This window comes from Poromitra crassiceps (genome assembly GCF_964638095.1).
Source record: "Poromitra crassiceps genome assembly, chromosome: 5".
Lineage (NCBI taxonomy): Eukaryota > Metazoa > Chordata > Actinopteri > Beryciformes > Melamphaidae > Poromitra > Poromitra crassiceps.
In genome coordinates, this window is record NC_139642.1 from 3,486,896 (window position 1) to 3,503,709 (window position 16,814).

The 16,814-nt window shown below is 45.8% G+C and overlaps 1 protein-coding gene across 1 annotated transcript in view; it reads right to left on the reverse strand.

Moving 5' to 3' along the window:
* Window positions 1-16,814, reverse strand: part of LOC310776858 (protein NLRC3-like) — a 57,831-nt gene that overhangs the window by 28,110 nt on the left and 12,907 nt on the right. The window contains exons 4-6 of the mRNA XM_083637057.1: window positions 13,985-14,220; window positions 12,090-13,887; window positions 1,540-1,631 (exon numbers count right to left, since the gene is read on the reverse strand). Of these exons, the coding sequence (XP_083493183.1) occupies window positions 1,540-1,631; window positions 12,090-13,887; window positions 13,985-14,220 (2,126 nt within the window). The remainder of the gene's footprint in view (window positions 1-1,539; window positions 1,632-12,089; window positions 13,888-13,984; window positions 14,221-16,814) is intronic.

Here is a 16,814-nt window from a genome sequence, read left to right on the forward strand (position 1 = left end):
ATTCGCGCTGGAAATGTACTTCCTCACCAGAAAAGCGCCACTGATTGGCCAGATACTGTACACGCCTACTGTCTGGATAGGCCAAGCACAAAGATTGACAGATAGGACCGCCAAAGAGAAACAATGCACCGGGACATACCAAACAGTTTGGACAGGAGGGGTGTAAATGAAGCAACTCAGTAGTTGTTGAAGTCCGAAAAGCAAACATTACAACAACAACAAAAGTGTATATATTTTTATCGAATCAAAATTGTATTCCCCTCCCCTGGACTCAAATTAAAGAGAGTGTACCCTCCCTCAGACTAAATTTAAAACAAAATTACCCTCCCTTATTTTCCTCCAGTGGACCCTTCCCTAAATAACGAACGGTCCCTAGATCCTGCTGTGGTTCATTTGAAGCTACCTAGAACCCTTCGTGTTCACCCTGCTTTCCATGTGTCTCGTATCAAGCCTGTTGTTACCAGTGTTCTGTCCCTCCCTGTTCCGCCCCCTCCTCCTCCCACGATGCTGGATGCCGGTCTGGTATACACTGTCCGCCGTCTCCTCGATGTTCGCAGCCGTGGCCGAGGGCTACAGTACCTAGTGGATTGGGAAGGGTATGGTCTGGAGGAACGTTGTGACCCCGCTCTCATCCGAGCTTTCCATCAGCGGTTCCCTGATCGGCCTGGTGGGACGCCTGGAGGTGCCCGTTAGGGAGGGGGTACTATCATGGCAATTGGGCAGGTCTGTCTTCCTTGTGTCTTTAATGCTCTCTGTGCATGTCTATTAGGTTGGAGCTGTGAGCTGCATCAGGAGGGGTGGGTGTGGCTAATTAGGAGGATTGCTGTCAGCTGTGTCCTCATCAGCTGGAGGCCTTTAAATATCTGGCGGAACCTCCATTCAGTGTCTGCTTGTAATACCGTATAGGTCAGTACGAACGCCAGCCTTGAACATCTGAACCTTTTTGCATGGACTACCATTGATTTCTGTCTCTTCTGCCAGAGCCGAGCCACTGTACCACCTGGACTTGCCACAGCTCCTCCTGGACTTGCTACAGATGAGCCACAGTACCATCTGGACTGCCACAGCCAAACCACAGCTCCTTTTTGGACCTAGAGACTGCATATTATCAAGATCGTGTGACTGTATTGCCTTTTTTAGCCACTCTTTAAGTTTTCCTTAAGTAAAACATTTGTTTAAGCATCAAACACGTTTCCTGGTCTGTGTCTGCATTTGGGTTCCTTGTCGTTCGTGACATTATATTTAAATCAGGCCAAATGTACAAAGTCATCATCACCATACACTAACTAAAGCTTTGTTTGTGAAGGTGCAGAATCTAATTCATTTTTAAAATAAGTGCTTGCAAAACTCCCACATCCTGTCTGATTTCAAATGGAATGACAGACATGGCCTAAAAGTGTCAGCACAATATTCATATAATATTGATGTCAGCACAGAAATAAAATATGCTGTCTGACCTGAGAGTCTCCAGTTGACAGTGTGGACTCTCCAGTCCAGCAGACAGCAGCTTCACGCTTGAAACTTGCAGGTAGTTGTTACTCAGGTCCAGCTCTCTCAGATGGGACGGGTTGGACTTCAGAGCTGAGGCCAGGACTTCACAGTGAGTCTCTAAGAGTCCACAGCCAGAAAGTCTGTGATCACAGATTTAATGTAAGATTAGTTCTATGAAAGCAGAGCAGAGATTAAGCCTCCATCAAAACGTACACAGCATACTACTTCAAATAACAACAACAACAACAATAGAAATGAGAATCAATTGTATTATATAATTTGAAAAGTTTCAAAAAGTGCTAAATGTGTAATATCACAAAGCAAAGATTCACAGGCAGGTAATTTCAAATTCTGGTAAAACAAAACATGAATAACATGATACTCCTGTAGATTGAAACAACCACCATATCAAGTAATACTAACTGTAATGTAGACACTGTCCACTGGAAAATACTGCTGTCTGTTGTGATACAAATGTAAGTGATCAAAACTTTTTAGTCAGAGCCTGTTAACTCATTCAGGGCCAGTTTAGGACTGCCAATATTTAGCACAGGCCAAAGATTTTCATAATTGTTGGTCATCTTTCAAGACCCACAGTAAATTATCTATTAGCACCAGAGTGATTTGCAATACCTCAAAATGAAGATGTACGTCTCTGGGTTCACCAGGAAAAAAAAGTGAGCTTTTAGCATGTTCTGTACTCTACTTATATCCATTTATATACACCCTGTTTTCACCCAAAATGTCTCTCTGAGATGACAAACAGGAGCAAATGCAATTTCTGTAAAATACACATTCTCAAGCAGAACTCGCTCTCAATTCTTTTATTTTGAACTGTATTGACATCAGACATGTAAATACTATTCGTTATGACACAAATGAAAAAAAAAAAAATATATATATATATATATATACACATGAAGTGCTTTTTTTTTACATTCAACAATACAGCAGTGTGAATGAGTGTGCAGACAGACACACAGACAGACAGAGAGACAGACAGACAGACACACCGACAGACAGACAGACAGACAGACAGACAGACACACACACACACAGACACACAGACACACAGACACACACACACACACACACACACACACGATCCCCCTTCGTTGCGTGATTTCTAACCCCACATAGGATAAGCAATAACCACGCCCTGTGGCGCCGGGATTGGCCAGGAGCAACACTGGAGGGCACGCAGCCCAGCGATTTCATGAAGCTCTTGAACGGACAGCGGGCTTCTGCCTGCCTAGCTGTTCGTGTGCTGCTCGTCCATGTCTCCCTCCCCTATCCTCCCTGCTATCGTTCCCGTTTTCCCCTCGGCTATTCAACACGTCCTCACCGCCCTCTGATCACTGCTGATCGATCATTTCCTCATTCCTCCGATGATCAAACGCATCTGTGGATTACTTTCTCCGGTTTTCTCCGGCTGGCACACAGGAAGGCTGGCACACAGGAAAGCGACCAGCTCCTGCAGCGCGCGAGGGGCGTTTCAATGGCGTTTCTCCTGTCTGCACAAGGCAAGCTCCTTATCCGTTTGCTTTTCCTCCTGCTCAATTTCAAAACAACAGCTGCGGTATGTGTTTGTTCACGTGTTGTCTTAGATGATAGGGACCTGATACCATGTGACAGGCTGGGGAAGTGTTTTAACTACGCCCTGCAGTAATAAAAACAAAAACACGTCAAACACGTCATTGGCCCTCTGGGCTATTCCTGATAACACGTCAAAGACGTCATTGGCCCTGAATGAGTTAAGGACAAGGTACTTTAATGCATATCGCTTACCGTCAATAAATGCTATGAAAATAAGGTGAATTACACATTACTTGTTACCAGGGTGGGAATTTCATCATATTATGAACAAGGCTATCTGGTCTTCGGCGTCGCAAAAGAAAATTTAGGACATCGTATTGACATCGTAAATCTTTTTTTTCTGAAATGTGTGTTAAAATGAGCCAATGACACATCCTTTGCATACGGCAGGCTACATTACACTGATGCTTTTAAAGGTCCCAATTCGTGCAGCTGTAACCTCTTAAAAACGTGTGTCTCTGGTCCATAAAACATGATTCTGGATTAATTTGTCGAAAATATAGCAACCCCGTTTGTTGTGACGGAGTTCTCACTTCCTCATCTCGTCGCTTCCCAAGAATGGTCAGTTTCTATAATATATTCAGAACTAACAGTTCCCATTGGCCGCTGAGGGAGAGCCCGCCCCAGGCTCCCAGCGGCCAATCAGATTAGCGTCTGTGGACCAGCACGCTAGGTTGCGAGTTATCGTTAACTTAACGGTTACTACGCTAAAGAGGACATCTCAAAATGCCTAGACTTACCGAATGCACCTCTGCAGTTGCTGGATCACGTACAGTTGGCGTCGCTCCAGCTAGAAGTGTTAATTTTGTGGCTATAGACAAAATGGTGCAGATAGCTTGTGTGAGAGAGACCCGCGTAGTATGCGTGAGGAAGCTCGTGATGTCCCAATTCCCCTCTGGGCAAACGAAGCGTTTGGGGGTGTGGCTTGGAGGAGACTGCAGGGGGAAGCTGGATAGGGACAAATCCAACTGTGGCAGTTCTGAGCTTGTGACCACTCATTACAGGGAGGGCTGACAGCAGTATATATGCATTTACAAGTAAAAACAGCTTTTGCACGGAATGGGACCTTTAAAGCAACTGACAGCTGGTAGCAGGGCACTGCCAAGGTGGCCTTACCTAGGCAGTTCACAGTACACCATACGCCGAAGCAACGCTAACCTAATATAAGCTCAACCTACGCTGAACCCGCAAGTTTCATTTTGGCATCCGTGTTAACAGGCGAAGCCATTCACACCAGCCGCGTGTGTGCCTTGCTCAAGGCCGCGCTCACGCCGGTGCCATGGCACGAGTCCGATACCTCACGAGTCCGACACCTCACGAGTCCGAAAAAAGAGGCATTATATTCCCCGTTTTTCACTAACCCAAAACCTAACCTCTCCCACCCCCACGCCTAAACCTAACCTCCCCCAGACCCTAACCCAAAACCTAACCTCTCCCACCCCCACGCCTAAACCTAACCTCCCCCAGACCCTAACCCAAATTCGGTCTCGTGAGGTGTCGGACTAGGGGGCAGTCCCCCTCACGCCGCGCTCAAATGATCGTTCAGGATTCAGTCCTATTTTCCAAGCGTGACGCCGCGCGAAGCTGCCAGGCATGAATTCAATGGAAGTTGTGGGCGGGTTCAAGGAGCACCGAGCGAGGTGCTGAGGAAAAGAGAGGGCTTCTGGTGTGACCAGTTAAGTGTGAGCTCAACTTCAGCGTGAGCTCAACTCCAGTTCTGCTTCTGTTAAGAACCAGGTGTGAACAAAGGCTTAGGGATCTCAGGGCATCATGGCCAGAGGGAGGGGCAACGGAGGCAATGGCCTCCGTGTAATTCCCACCCTGCTTGTTACTCTTCTTAAAAATAACAAATCACTTTACTTATTATTCCAGTGAAAAGTAATAATTACCCTACTGATTACATTGTTTTGTGTTACAGCCGATTGTTCCAGGCTTACTGTTAGGATGATGTCATCATTCCTACTGTGATGTCATCATTCCTACTGTGATGTCATAGTTCACTCACTGATGATGTCACAGAAGGTGATGATCTGCAACCGTTCCCAACTTCGAACCTTGCAGACCTAGCTATCAAGTTCCACAACTTCCCTACTTCTCGATACTTCAGTTACCAAGTTTGCCTTGGCCATCAACTATCCGGAAATAGATCCACATGTCTTCCCACACCAAGCTTGACAGTATGAACAACTCAGAAATGGATTTGGCGGGTGCCCCAATCTGGGAGGAGGCTCCCGAGGGGCCGGTTACCCGGCCGGCCGCTTCGGCTGACCCACCGGGCGGTCAGCTGGATGTCTCCACTCATCCTGATGTCTCCGCTCATCCTGTCACGTTCGGAGACTTGCGGGCATTTCAGCGACACCAGTACTCTATTCTGCGAGACCTTGCACTTGAGCTGATTGCCCACCAGGAAAAAGCGGTCCAGGCTCTGGCTTTCAGGGCCGATGATCGGTGCGCCCTCCTGGTTAACCGGCTGGATCGTCTCGACGGACTGGGCCCTCCTGAGGGTGTCATTCCGCAGCCTTCCGCTCCTCCTGCCCCAGCTTTCGAGCGCACCGTCGTTCCGGAGGTTTCCAGACCTGCTGCCCCCCCAGCTACCGCGGCCGTTGCTACTAGCCCTGCTTCTCGGCCGCCGCCAGCTCCTAAGCGCATAATCTGGGGGGGAGTTCGTGTCATCCCAGAGCAAAGGCAGCCACGTCTGAACACCAGCAGCCATCTGTACCGTGATCAGACCGGCAGGGTTCGCATCACACCAGAGGAGAGGCAGCGCCGTTTGGACACCCGGAGCTGCCTGTACTGTGGTCGAGCCGGGCATTACCTCTCCTCCTGCTCCCGGCGTCCAGTAAGTGGGTCCACCACTCGCCGGCCCGTGAGACTCTCAGCGGGCCAAGGCTCTAAGAGTCCAGCCCCGAAACCCGTACGGTTGGGCAGCATTCACGTGACCCAGGAGTGGCAGTGTGTCTCCAAGAAGGTTAAGGAGTTGGAGAAGACTGTCGATCGTCTCATTGAGAAGTTCAATCACTGCGTGCAGATCAGCTCCGTCCCCCCGCAGGGGGCCTCCGAGTCTGAACCCATACCTCAGCAGCAGCCAATTCCAGTTCTTGACCCACACGTAGGTTCCAGCCATTGATAGTATAATAGATCTGGATAAAGTGAGCGTGACGTCACCCATTGGGTTTTGATGGAACAAAATGAGGCTTGAATCCCCGCTTCTTGCTCATCGTTGATTGGTTGAATGGATTAATTCTACACGGAAGTACGGGGAGAGAGGGCTGTTAAAACACTAGTAGAAGAAGAAGCAGAAGGAGGGGGCGGCTGCCCCTAGCGGCTGCCGGGGGAGTTTCCGAATTTGTCTCACAGGCTTGAACTGCCATCTTGTTGTTTGCTTCTGTTTGCTAGCTTGCTCGCTGGCTGGCTGGTTGCAGTGGTGAAATGGTCCAGGACAACAAATATAATAACTTTTAGTCCGAAGGTATGGGCGAGTAGGAGTCCAGCCAGCCGACCACCGTCTTGTCCGGGGCCTGGCCAAGAGACCATGGTGTGGTGTGATCCTGGTGCATTGTGCCTGGTGTAAGCCTCCAGCCTGCTAGCTGCTGCTAACCCTCCACAAGGTAAACTGCTATTATACTTATCTCTGGGCAAACTCTAAACTTTATAACTGAGGTGGATTTGATCGCGCACTTGGTGCTCTATATGTCTATGTTGGACTGTTTGAGTTATGCTCATGTTTGTAAGCTAACGCTAGCTCGATTAGCATCGTGTGCTAACGTGTGAGCAAGGTGGTGAGCACCGTTGCTATAGCCTATTTTAACGGACATTTGGTGGCGTTATGTTATAGTAATTAATATAACACGGTGTCGTTTGTTTCTTCAAGGGATGGCCGCCGGAGTACCATGGTGGAGCAGGAACAGCACAACACAACAGAGGCACATTGTCCCCTGGTCAAATTATTTGTGAAAATTAATGCTACGTTTTGATTCCCATGTGCATATGAGAATATTGCTGACCATCAGTTGTTCAACCTAAGATATTGCAATAACATAAGCCAAATGCTGCTGACAGATTTGAGACTTTTGATAGATTTACTATGAACCATTTGGTATGTATCTGCCACTGTGCTTTTGTCAATAAACATTGCCAACAAATAACCTTGTTGTGTAGGCTATGTACTAAAGTAAATCATGTACCGCAAATATCATAGAACGAGCCCATTATAGTTGTCTGGTCAGAGCAGGCAGGTTGTTAATAAGATGTGATATAAAGATATTTGATGTCGAGTGAACCAGCTTGGACAAAATGACCAGGAAGAAGAATGAAGATGGAGAACCAACCGACTGCTTCAAATCAACGAATGATTTATATTTATTGAAATATGGTTATCTGTAACAATTCGACATAAACAAAGGCTACACCATGCAACATATATTTTGATATAATTCAAACTTAAAGAATGGTTAATTTTCCACCATGGTAGGCTGGACTGCTGTGAAATGGTTACCTATATTTGTATCAAGTGTTGCTTGGTAGATTATCTAGCCTAATTTACCAGTAGACATATTCGTGCAAGACCTTAGGCTATGTTGAGTTCTATCGATCTGATAAAGTATGTTTTAAAATAAGGATGACAAATTGCTGAGCTTGGCGGATGCCTCAAGACAAGTGTGTATCATTTTTAAATGTCCAATACCATACAGAAAAGCAAATTGAACAAACGACCAACAGCATTCAAGTCTGCAAAAACTTGTGATGTTATGTCACGTTAACATATAACCTTGTGACGCTTACTGTATAACATGGACAGACCATTTAACGTTAGGCTACTTTACATACCGTTAGATAACGTTAAATGGTCCGCCATGTTATGAGCGTCACGTTACATGTATGCCATCTATACAGTTACGTACGGTGTGTCTACTAACATTATTAAAATATCATAAAGTAGCGCTATTTTCTGATAATTTGCGTAAGTATGACTTGCTATCTGCTAGCCTTGTTTTGCTAGGTTTTCTTATTTGTGTACTTTCCGCAGACTAGATGCCTTTGCGGCACATTGCTGCCTCTAACGGGCGGAAGTATTACTGTTTCCCAATATCCGAAGTATATCGCCTATTTTCCTCGAAATGGGGCTATAATTAAAAACACTGGGGCCTTGAGAGCATGAAAAATACTTGAAATTGTTTTTTCAGACCATAAACTAATTTCTAAAGTGTTTATTTAACTCATTCTCTGCCAAGGACGTACCCGGACGTACTTTTAACAATGGCGTTCTGTGCCAAGGACGTACCCGGACGTACTTTCATGTTTTGGTTGTTTACATTAGATCAGACACTTTCCCAGCCTGTGACATTGTTTCAAGTCAAACTGATAAAAGGAACCCGCTAAATCACGTTTAGTATTTATAGTATTGTCACCCATTTAGCAGTAATCTATTTAGCAGTAGCAGATGAAGAGAGGCGGTCGCCGCGGTGGCCGCAGCCGCAGCGCTGTTGGGCGTCCTCAACACTTTGATTCCCTGCCTGGGCCCAGTTCCAGCACGCACCCCGGTCCACGCCAGCGGACAATCGAAGAGACCATGGGGCTGCTGACCCTGCCCAGGGTCCAGATGGAGCCTGTGGTCAAAACAGAGTCCGACCCAGAGTTCTCGGATGGCGACGATGGCGAGGAAGTCGCGGGCGTTTCTTTTGTTGTTGCTCCACGACGGAGCGCCAGGGCGACGAAGGGCTCGGGAGGTCGCCGAGAGCCCATATAGTTCACAGCGTTCTGATCCGTCTGACACAGATGAATCGGAGGAGGAATGGGTGCCACTTCGAGAGAGCGATGACGATGGTGCCACTGGTAAGAAGTAGCCTATTTTTTGTATCGCGTTTGAGATGAAATGATCACACACAGCCGTCTGTGTAAACTTGGCGACTCGACTAGCTCTGTGTTGTGCAACGTTGTGCAGAAGGTATGTAGCCTACTGCTTTATTGTGATCGATACGTTAGTGACGATCATGTGCGGCCATTTGGGTGCCTGCAGCTGCCTGTGAGATGGCTAGTGGTAGTGGCTACGTTGCGTCAAGGCTACAAGTGTCACATAAACATTTAAAAGTTTACAGCACTAACGTAGCTATTGTGTGATCTTCTGTGGTAACGTGACAGCAGGTAACGTTACAGCACTCGTTATTCCTGTGTGTGTGTGATTCCTGTGTGTGTGTGTGTGTGTGAGAGTGTGTGTGTGTGTGTGAGTGTGAGAGAGAGAGAGAGAGAGAGAGAGAGAGAGAGAGAGAGAGAGAGAGAGAGAGAGAGAGAGAGAACATAAGGGTTCATTTGGTTCCATTTGTTTATGTTTTTATCAAGCTAAGCTAAAAATCCACATGGCAACTGTAAAAGTAAATGATTTATTTGATTTTGTGCACATATTTATCATACTTTGATATTTTGTGTTTTCAGACTCGATGGAGTCCAGTCCTAGTCCCAGTCCTGTGTGTAGTCCTACACCACCAGTTAGCAGTATAAAGCCAGATAAGGACAAAAAGTTTCTCATCACACTTACTTACCACATACAAAAAAAATGTTATTGTATTGTAAATACATGTATTGTAATATATGTATTTTATGATATGTATTTTATGGTAATTATGTATTTCTATTCTATAATTTACAGGTCACCCACATGGAAAGGGACGTGGCAAGCCAGATCCTCCTGTCTGGCATACTATGGAAGAGGCTTGGGTGCCAGAGGACATTCCATTCACCGCCATTCCAGGCCCGCTCAACGGTGCTGCCGCTCTTGAATCAGACCAACCTGTGGACTTCCTGCAGTTGATCTTGACACACGAGCTGCTCCAGCATCTTGTAGAGCAGACTAATATCTATGCTGAGCAGATCATCAGCCAGGTCACAGACAAGCCAGAGTCCAGGGTGAACGAATGGACGCCTCTCTCAGTGACTGAACTCAAAAGCTTCCTGGGCCTTCTTTTCCTGACCGGCATAATCCGTAAGCCAGAACTGGGCATGTATTGGTCCACTGACGAGGTTTACACCTCCCCCTATTTCGGAAAGACCATGTCTCGAAATAGGTTCCAACTTATTCTGAGGTTCTTCCATTTTACTGACAATGCTGTAGCAAACCCAGGTGACAGATTGTTCAAGGTCCGTCCAGTCTTGGACTATCTGGTAAATAAGTTCCAGGAAGTAAAAGTCAGTAAAAACTTTTTTTTTTTTTTTTTTTTTTGGGAAAACAAATACTGTATATGTCTGATGTGTCACTGAGGCAAAAAATAAAAGGCTCAAAAGAGAGTTCTGCTTGAAACGGTGTCCTTCACTAAAAACCTATTTTTCTCCAATTTCTCTTCCAAGGAGGGCATTTTTAGTGAAAACAAGCTAACTTCCACTGCTTGTAACTAAACAAGAAAACATGGTAGAGTTTCAGTTTTTTACAAGGGGTAAGAAGAGAGTCTCTGCTTTATTGTGAGATATGTTGTGTAATTTTATTCCTAGCATAGAATATTCTGTGGGTCCTGGAAGATCAGGAAATATGCCAAAATCCTGGCACTGGGAGCACACAGACCGAAATGACCCTGGGAGAGAATGAGTTAAGACAGAGACCGAGAGAGAAGTTGGCTCGTTTCACATAGAGTTGAATGGACGTTCCTGGGATGATGCTACACAAGCTGCGCCCCCCACTGGCCATTTGAGAGTATGGCAACTTCCGCATCGGCCTCAAAAAGAGACTGGCTGTATTGCCGACTGGTTCCAGCTTGACGCTGGGAGGTCCCCGTAGTGTCGTCAGCCTTCGGTCAGGAGCAAAGAAGAAGCGTTCAAAGAAGGAGACGGTGGGTGTCCTGCCCAAACTACAGGTCGGGAGGGTAGGCCTCGCTGAGTCAGAGCCCCCTGTGGCTCTGCCTTCGGAGACGGCGGCATTGGTTGGGGCTCAGCCTTTAGATTGTGCGGAGCCTTCTGGTGCTCCGCTCTCTGAGCTTGCGACACCCCCCCCCCCTGCAGTTCCTTTGGCTCCTTCTTCCAAGTTTGGGGCCCCACCTTCGGAGCCCGCGGAGTTTGAGGTGTTGCGTCAGGAGAACAGTTCTAGTCGGTCTATCTATGGCTTCTATATCCAGGATTAGGGAAGAGCACCTCCACTGTCTGACACCCCCTTTGGGGTCTGACCACCTGCATCTGACCACCTGCTGAGGAGCACCTCCACTGTCTGGCACCCCCTTTGGGGTCTAGCCACCTGCATCTAACCACCTGCTGAAGAGCACCTCCACTGTCTGACCCCCCCTTTGGGGGTCTAACCACCTGCATCTAACCACCTGCTGAGGAGCCCCTCCACCAGAGTCTGCAGCATTTCTGTTCTCCAGATGTCTTCCTTGAGGGTCTCATTGGACGCGTCCGTAGAGGGGAGGGTACTGTTAGGATGATGTCATCATTCCTACTGTGATGTCATAGTTCACTCACTGATGATGTCACAGAAGGTGATGATGTCATAGTTGGGACCTATAAGGGCCTGCTCTGCAAGTCCTCTGTAGTTGTTCATAAACGAAACTGCTAAGGTTTTGCATTAATTGAGCCAATAAATATTATGAACTAAGCCACATTACGAACAGAAGTATCTAAATAATGACATACACAAAATATTTCTAAGGTTTTCAGACTACAGCATTAAATTCAGAGTTTGGAGGATGTATTTCTCACTTTGTTGACTCATTGTTTGCAACAATAAAGAGGTTAAAGAGGCTAAAGAATGAAACACAAGTAATGACCGATCTGTTAGACTGGTAACTGTAATGTGATTACTGACACTGTAACAGTAATGTCTTACTTTACTCTGTTACAGGAAGAAGTAATATATAGCACATTACTTTGTAATGTGTTACGCCAAACACTGTGTACCACTGCTATGTAGAACAGCACTTTTATAGTGTGTTTGTTGGAGGAACTATATATCTTTTTGTAGTTATTATGGCGTCAAGTGTGACGGTAACTAAATTGTAGATCATGTTAGAATTCACATCAGGACTAACCGAGCCTCTCTGCAGTTCCTCACAGCTGGGATCAGTCTGCTTCGTCCCTCGTTTGATGTGTTGTAGGCCTTCAGGTCCAACACATCCAGAACCTCCTCTGACATCTGTAGCATGTAGGCCAGAGCTGAGCAGTGGATCTCAGAGAGTTCCTTCTTTGACTTGTTCTCTGACTTCAGGAACTGTTGGATCTCCTGGTGTACTGAGTGGTCATTCATCTCCATCAAACAGTGGAAGATGTTGATGCTTCTGTCTGGAGAGGTATTCTTGATGTTCAAATGCTTCAGTTGGCTGATGGCTTTCTGGATGCTGTCTGGACTGCTCTCTGTGCGACCCAGCAGGCCTCCTAAGAGATTCTGGGTGGTTGGACTCCAGAGACCATGAAGGAAGCGGACAAAGAGATCCAGATGGCCATTTTTACTCTTCAGTGCTTTGACCATGGTTTCTATCAGGAAGACATGAGGCTGTTGACGCAACGGAGCCCAGTCTTTTCCCAGGAATGTGTCCAGTACCTTCAGATTCCTGTTTTTGTGGCAGTGGAAAATGTAGACAGCAGCGAGAAACTCCTGAATGCTCAGATGAACGAAGCAGTAGACCGTCTTCTGGAAGAGCACACACTCTCTTTTGAAGATCTCTGTGCACATTCCTGAGAACACAGAGGCCTCTCTGACATCAAGACCACACTCCTCCAGGTCTTCCTGGTAGAACATGATGTTGCCCGTCTTCAGATGTTCAAATGCCAACCTCCCCAGCTTCAGAAGAACGTCCCTGTCAGTCTCCATCAGCTGCTGTTGACTCATCTCATGGCTCTCATCATACTTCTTCTTCTTCCTCTCTGTCTGAACCCGAAGGAAGTGTGAGTACAGCTCAGTCAGGGTCTTGGGCAGCTCTCCTCCCTGGTCTGTAGTCAACATGTGCTCCAGAACTGTACCAGTGATCCTACAGAAGACTGGGACGTGGCACATGATGTGGAGGGTCCTGGATGCCTTGATGTGTGAGATGATTTTGCTGGCCAGCTCCTCATCAGTGGATCTCCTCCTGAAGTACTCCTCTTTCTGGAGGTCAGTGAAACCTCGTACTTCTGTCACCCTGTCAACACATGTAGGAGGGATCTGATTGGCTGCTGCAGGTCTGGAAGTTATCCAGTGAAGAGCCAAGGGAAGCAGATTCCCCTTGATGAGGTTTGTCAACAGCACATCTACTGATGATACCTGTGTGACATCAGACACAACCTCATTGTTGTGGAAATCCAATGGAAGTCTGCTTTCATCCAGGCCATCAAAGATGAACACAACTTTACAGACAGAGAGCTTCTCTGCTGTGACCCTCTGTAAGGTTGGATGGAAAACATGGAGCAGCATGAGAAGACTGTACCGCTCATCTCTGATCAAGTTCAGCTCCCGGAACGAAAGCAGAATCACAAGAGTGACGTCTTGATTTTCCAAGCCCTCTGCCCAGTCCAGAGTGAACTTCTGCACCGAGAAGGTTTTTCCAATGCCAGCAACACCATTCGTAAGAACTACTCTGATGTGTGTCTCTTGGTCAGGTAAGGGTTTAAAGATGTCATGGCACTTGATCGGAGTGTCATGGAGAGTCTCCATCTTGGATGCTGTCTCCAGCTGCCACACCTCATGTTGGGTATTAACCTCTTCACTCTGTCCCACTGTGATGTAGAGTGCAGTGTAGATCCTATTGAGGGGAGTTCCAATTCCTGCTTCAGCTGTTGCTTCTGTCACAAATTCACATCTCTTTATCAGAATGATCTTATGCTCGTCTAAAACCTCCTGCAAGCTGCTGTCCACTGGAAGAGAAGAAAGAGTAAACAAGTGTTTAACAGATATGCTGTTGTTTCCTGGTTTTAGAAATGGTGACCAAAGTAGACAGAACCCCAGTCTTACATTGTGCAATGCTGGTTTGACTGGGTGTCTGCAGTCCAGATCTTGTTCTGGACATTTTTCTACACTGGGGACAGGTGGAGTCTCCTGATGAACCAGACTGGGCCCAGTATGATGTGATGCACTGTCTGCAGAACCTGTGTCCACAGCTGGTAGAGACTGGATCCCTCAGGACCCAATGACACAATGCACAGCAGGACCGCTGCTGCTTCACAACACCTAGACTCATCTTCCTGTTTCTGTGGGGATGAAGGCAATTTATTATGACTGATCAGATGAAGATATAACAAAACAAAAAAAGAATTTGAACAAAAGTTTGATGTTCAAATTGTAAAACTACTGAAGATTTTGCCCATACTATCTTTATAGATGCTCAGATAGCATTGTGCTGCGATCACATGTAAAGTTTATTTTCACATTTATCTGTTGTCATAGTTGTAGTTTAATCAGTGGAGTCAACATTGCATACCCATCATGGATAAACGTCACTGTGGTGATCATAGATGAATGCAACATTGTAACAGTTTTTCTGTTTGTTTCATATGTAGTTATCATTAATGAATGTTCAGCTCAATACAAACAACACAGTCCTATTACATCAACACTGATGACATTTGTTAGAGGGCGGCTGTAGCTCAGGAGGTAGAGCGGGTTGTGCACTAATCGCTTTGGATAAAAGAGGTCGGTGGTTCAATTCCCGCCTCCTCCAGTCTGCATGTCGAAGTATCCTTGGGCAAGATACTGAACCCCAAATTGCTCCTGATGGTCTGCCAGCACCCTGCGTGGTAACCTGCCGCCATCGGTGTATGAATGGGTGAATGTACCTACTGATTGTAAAAGCGCTTTGGATAAAAGTGCTATATAAATGCAGGCCATTTTACCAAATTTTACCATTTACCATAACACAGACAGTGTCTGGCAGTCATTTATAAATAAATAAGTACCATTCTTGATAACCTCTGAGTACAGATAGTGTTAGCAGGACACAGAGATTGATCACAGCAGTTAGTGTGTCTGACAATACAAAGAAGATACGATGGTAGAGTTTCACTACATGACATCTACATTATCAATCACTGTCTGTGTTTCCATGAATAGACTCACTCCACTTTACAGGTCTGTTACCATGTAACTACATATGAACTACAGTTGAATAGACTCACTCCACTTTACAGGTCCGTTACCATGTAACTACATATGAACTACAGTTGAACAGACTCACTCCATTTTACAAGGTCTGTTACAATGTAAGTACATATGAACTACAGTTGAACAGACTCACTCCATTTTACAGGTCTGTTACAATGCAACTACATATGAACTTAATTTATAACTATTGGTAATTACTGTGTAATTACATTTGGTGTTCATGTGTAATTACAAATAGTTCATATGTAACTAGGGTTATAGTCCGCCCCTCTCAGCCCATGTGTGTGTGTGTGTGTGTGTGTTTGATTCATATTTATATTTATATTTTTGGCTGTCCATCAAAGGAGGTGACATCAGCTCATAGTAGTGAACACATTTGTCCATACAGGCTTCCTTCACCGCTCTCTCTCTCTCTTTTGCCCTTTCACAAGATGGCTGCCCAGTTTAAGCAGCGTGTCTGTCAGCCTGCTAGATGATCACAGCCTATTTGTTTGTTAGGGATTCTTTCTGTTACGTCTTTGTCAAATGTTTGTCCCAAAACTACACGCATGACACAACTACACAAGCCAGCTCCAGGTGAGCAAGCGTCCCTCAGTTGATAACAGCCTTGTTCTTCTATGTTACGGAGCCACCGGTGCTAGTTTACCCCCTAGATATGAGCCTCATTATTGTTATTGATCAAACTAGTGACCCTGACCGTAACAATATGCTTAGAGTTTTAAAAATGTTATCGTTACGGCTGCCAACCGAGTTGGCCTGGAGGTTGTTTTCACCACCGTTTGTCTGTTTGTCCCTTTGCAGGTTGTTTCAAAAAGTTATGAACGGATTTCCATGTAACTTTGTAGAAAAGCAGGTTATGGGTCAACTTAGAACTAATGAACTTTACACTCCCACTAGCCACAAGGGGGCGTGGTAATAGGTTTGGCCAATCATAAAGAGGCACATAACTTCCAAATGGATTCAAGTAACGCCACAAAACTTTCTAGAAAGGTTGGTGGAGGTATGCACTCGACAGAGCGCCCTCTAGTGTTTATATGTGTTCCTTTGTTTTCATACTGTATGTATTTATACTTTCATATTGTACATACTTTTCATTCATGTTTCTTGGCCTTGTTATGTTCTAGTGGTAGAACAGCTCAGTCTGTCATCTTGCAGACATTTCTACACATTTTGCCAGGCTGGTTTTCATGATCTGTATCTGTTGATCCAAACTCACATTCACATGAGTGATGACTTGTTTGACTCAGGAGAAGCTTTCCGGTTGATTGGCCGTGTCATTTAAGTCCCCTCCCCTTTCTTAATTGACTGTTTCTCGTTATATCTATTGATCCAGAAGTTGATAACTATGATGACCTCAGTATGTAGGATTTGACTCATAAATGTACCTGAAAACTGTGTGAATAAAATCACAATCACATTCACACCTGGAAGCTGACCAGTACAACCACAGTCTGATGTTCTGGCCACTGGGCAGCTCCACTAGCCGTTTGGGGTTAAGGGCCTTGCTCAAGGGCACCTCAGTGGTGGTAATGAGGGAGGGGCAAGCGCTGCTCTGGCTACCAGTCAATTTATAGCTAACATAATCCAAATAAACATACATTTTTTGGTTGGTTTGTAGAGCAGTGAGCAGTTATTTTTCTCTTTCCAGTGACTATCTTAAGATATCTTACTAGCTTGATTTCAA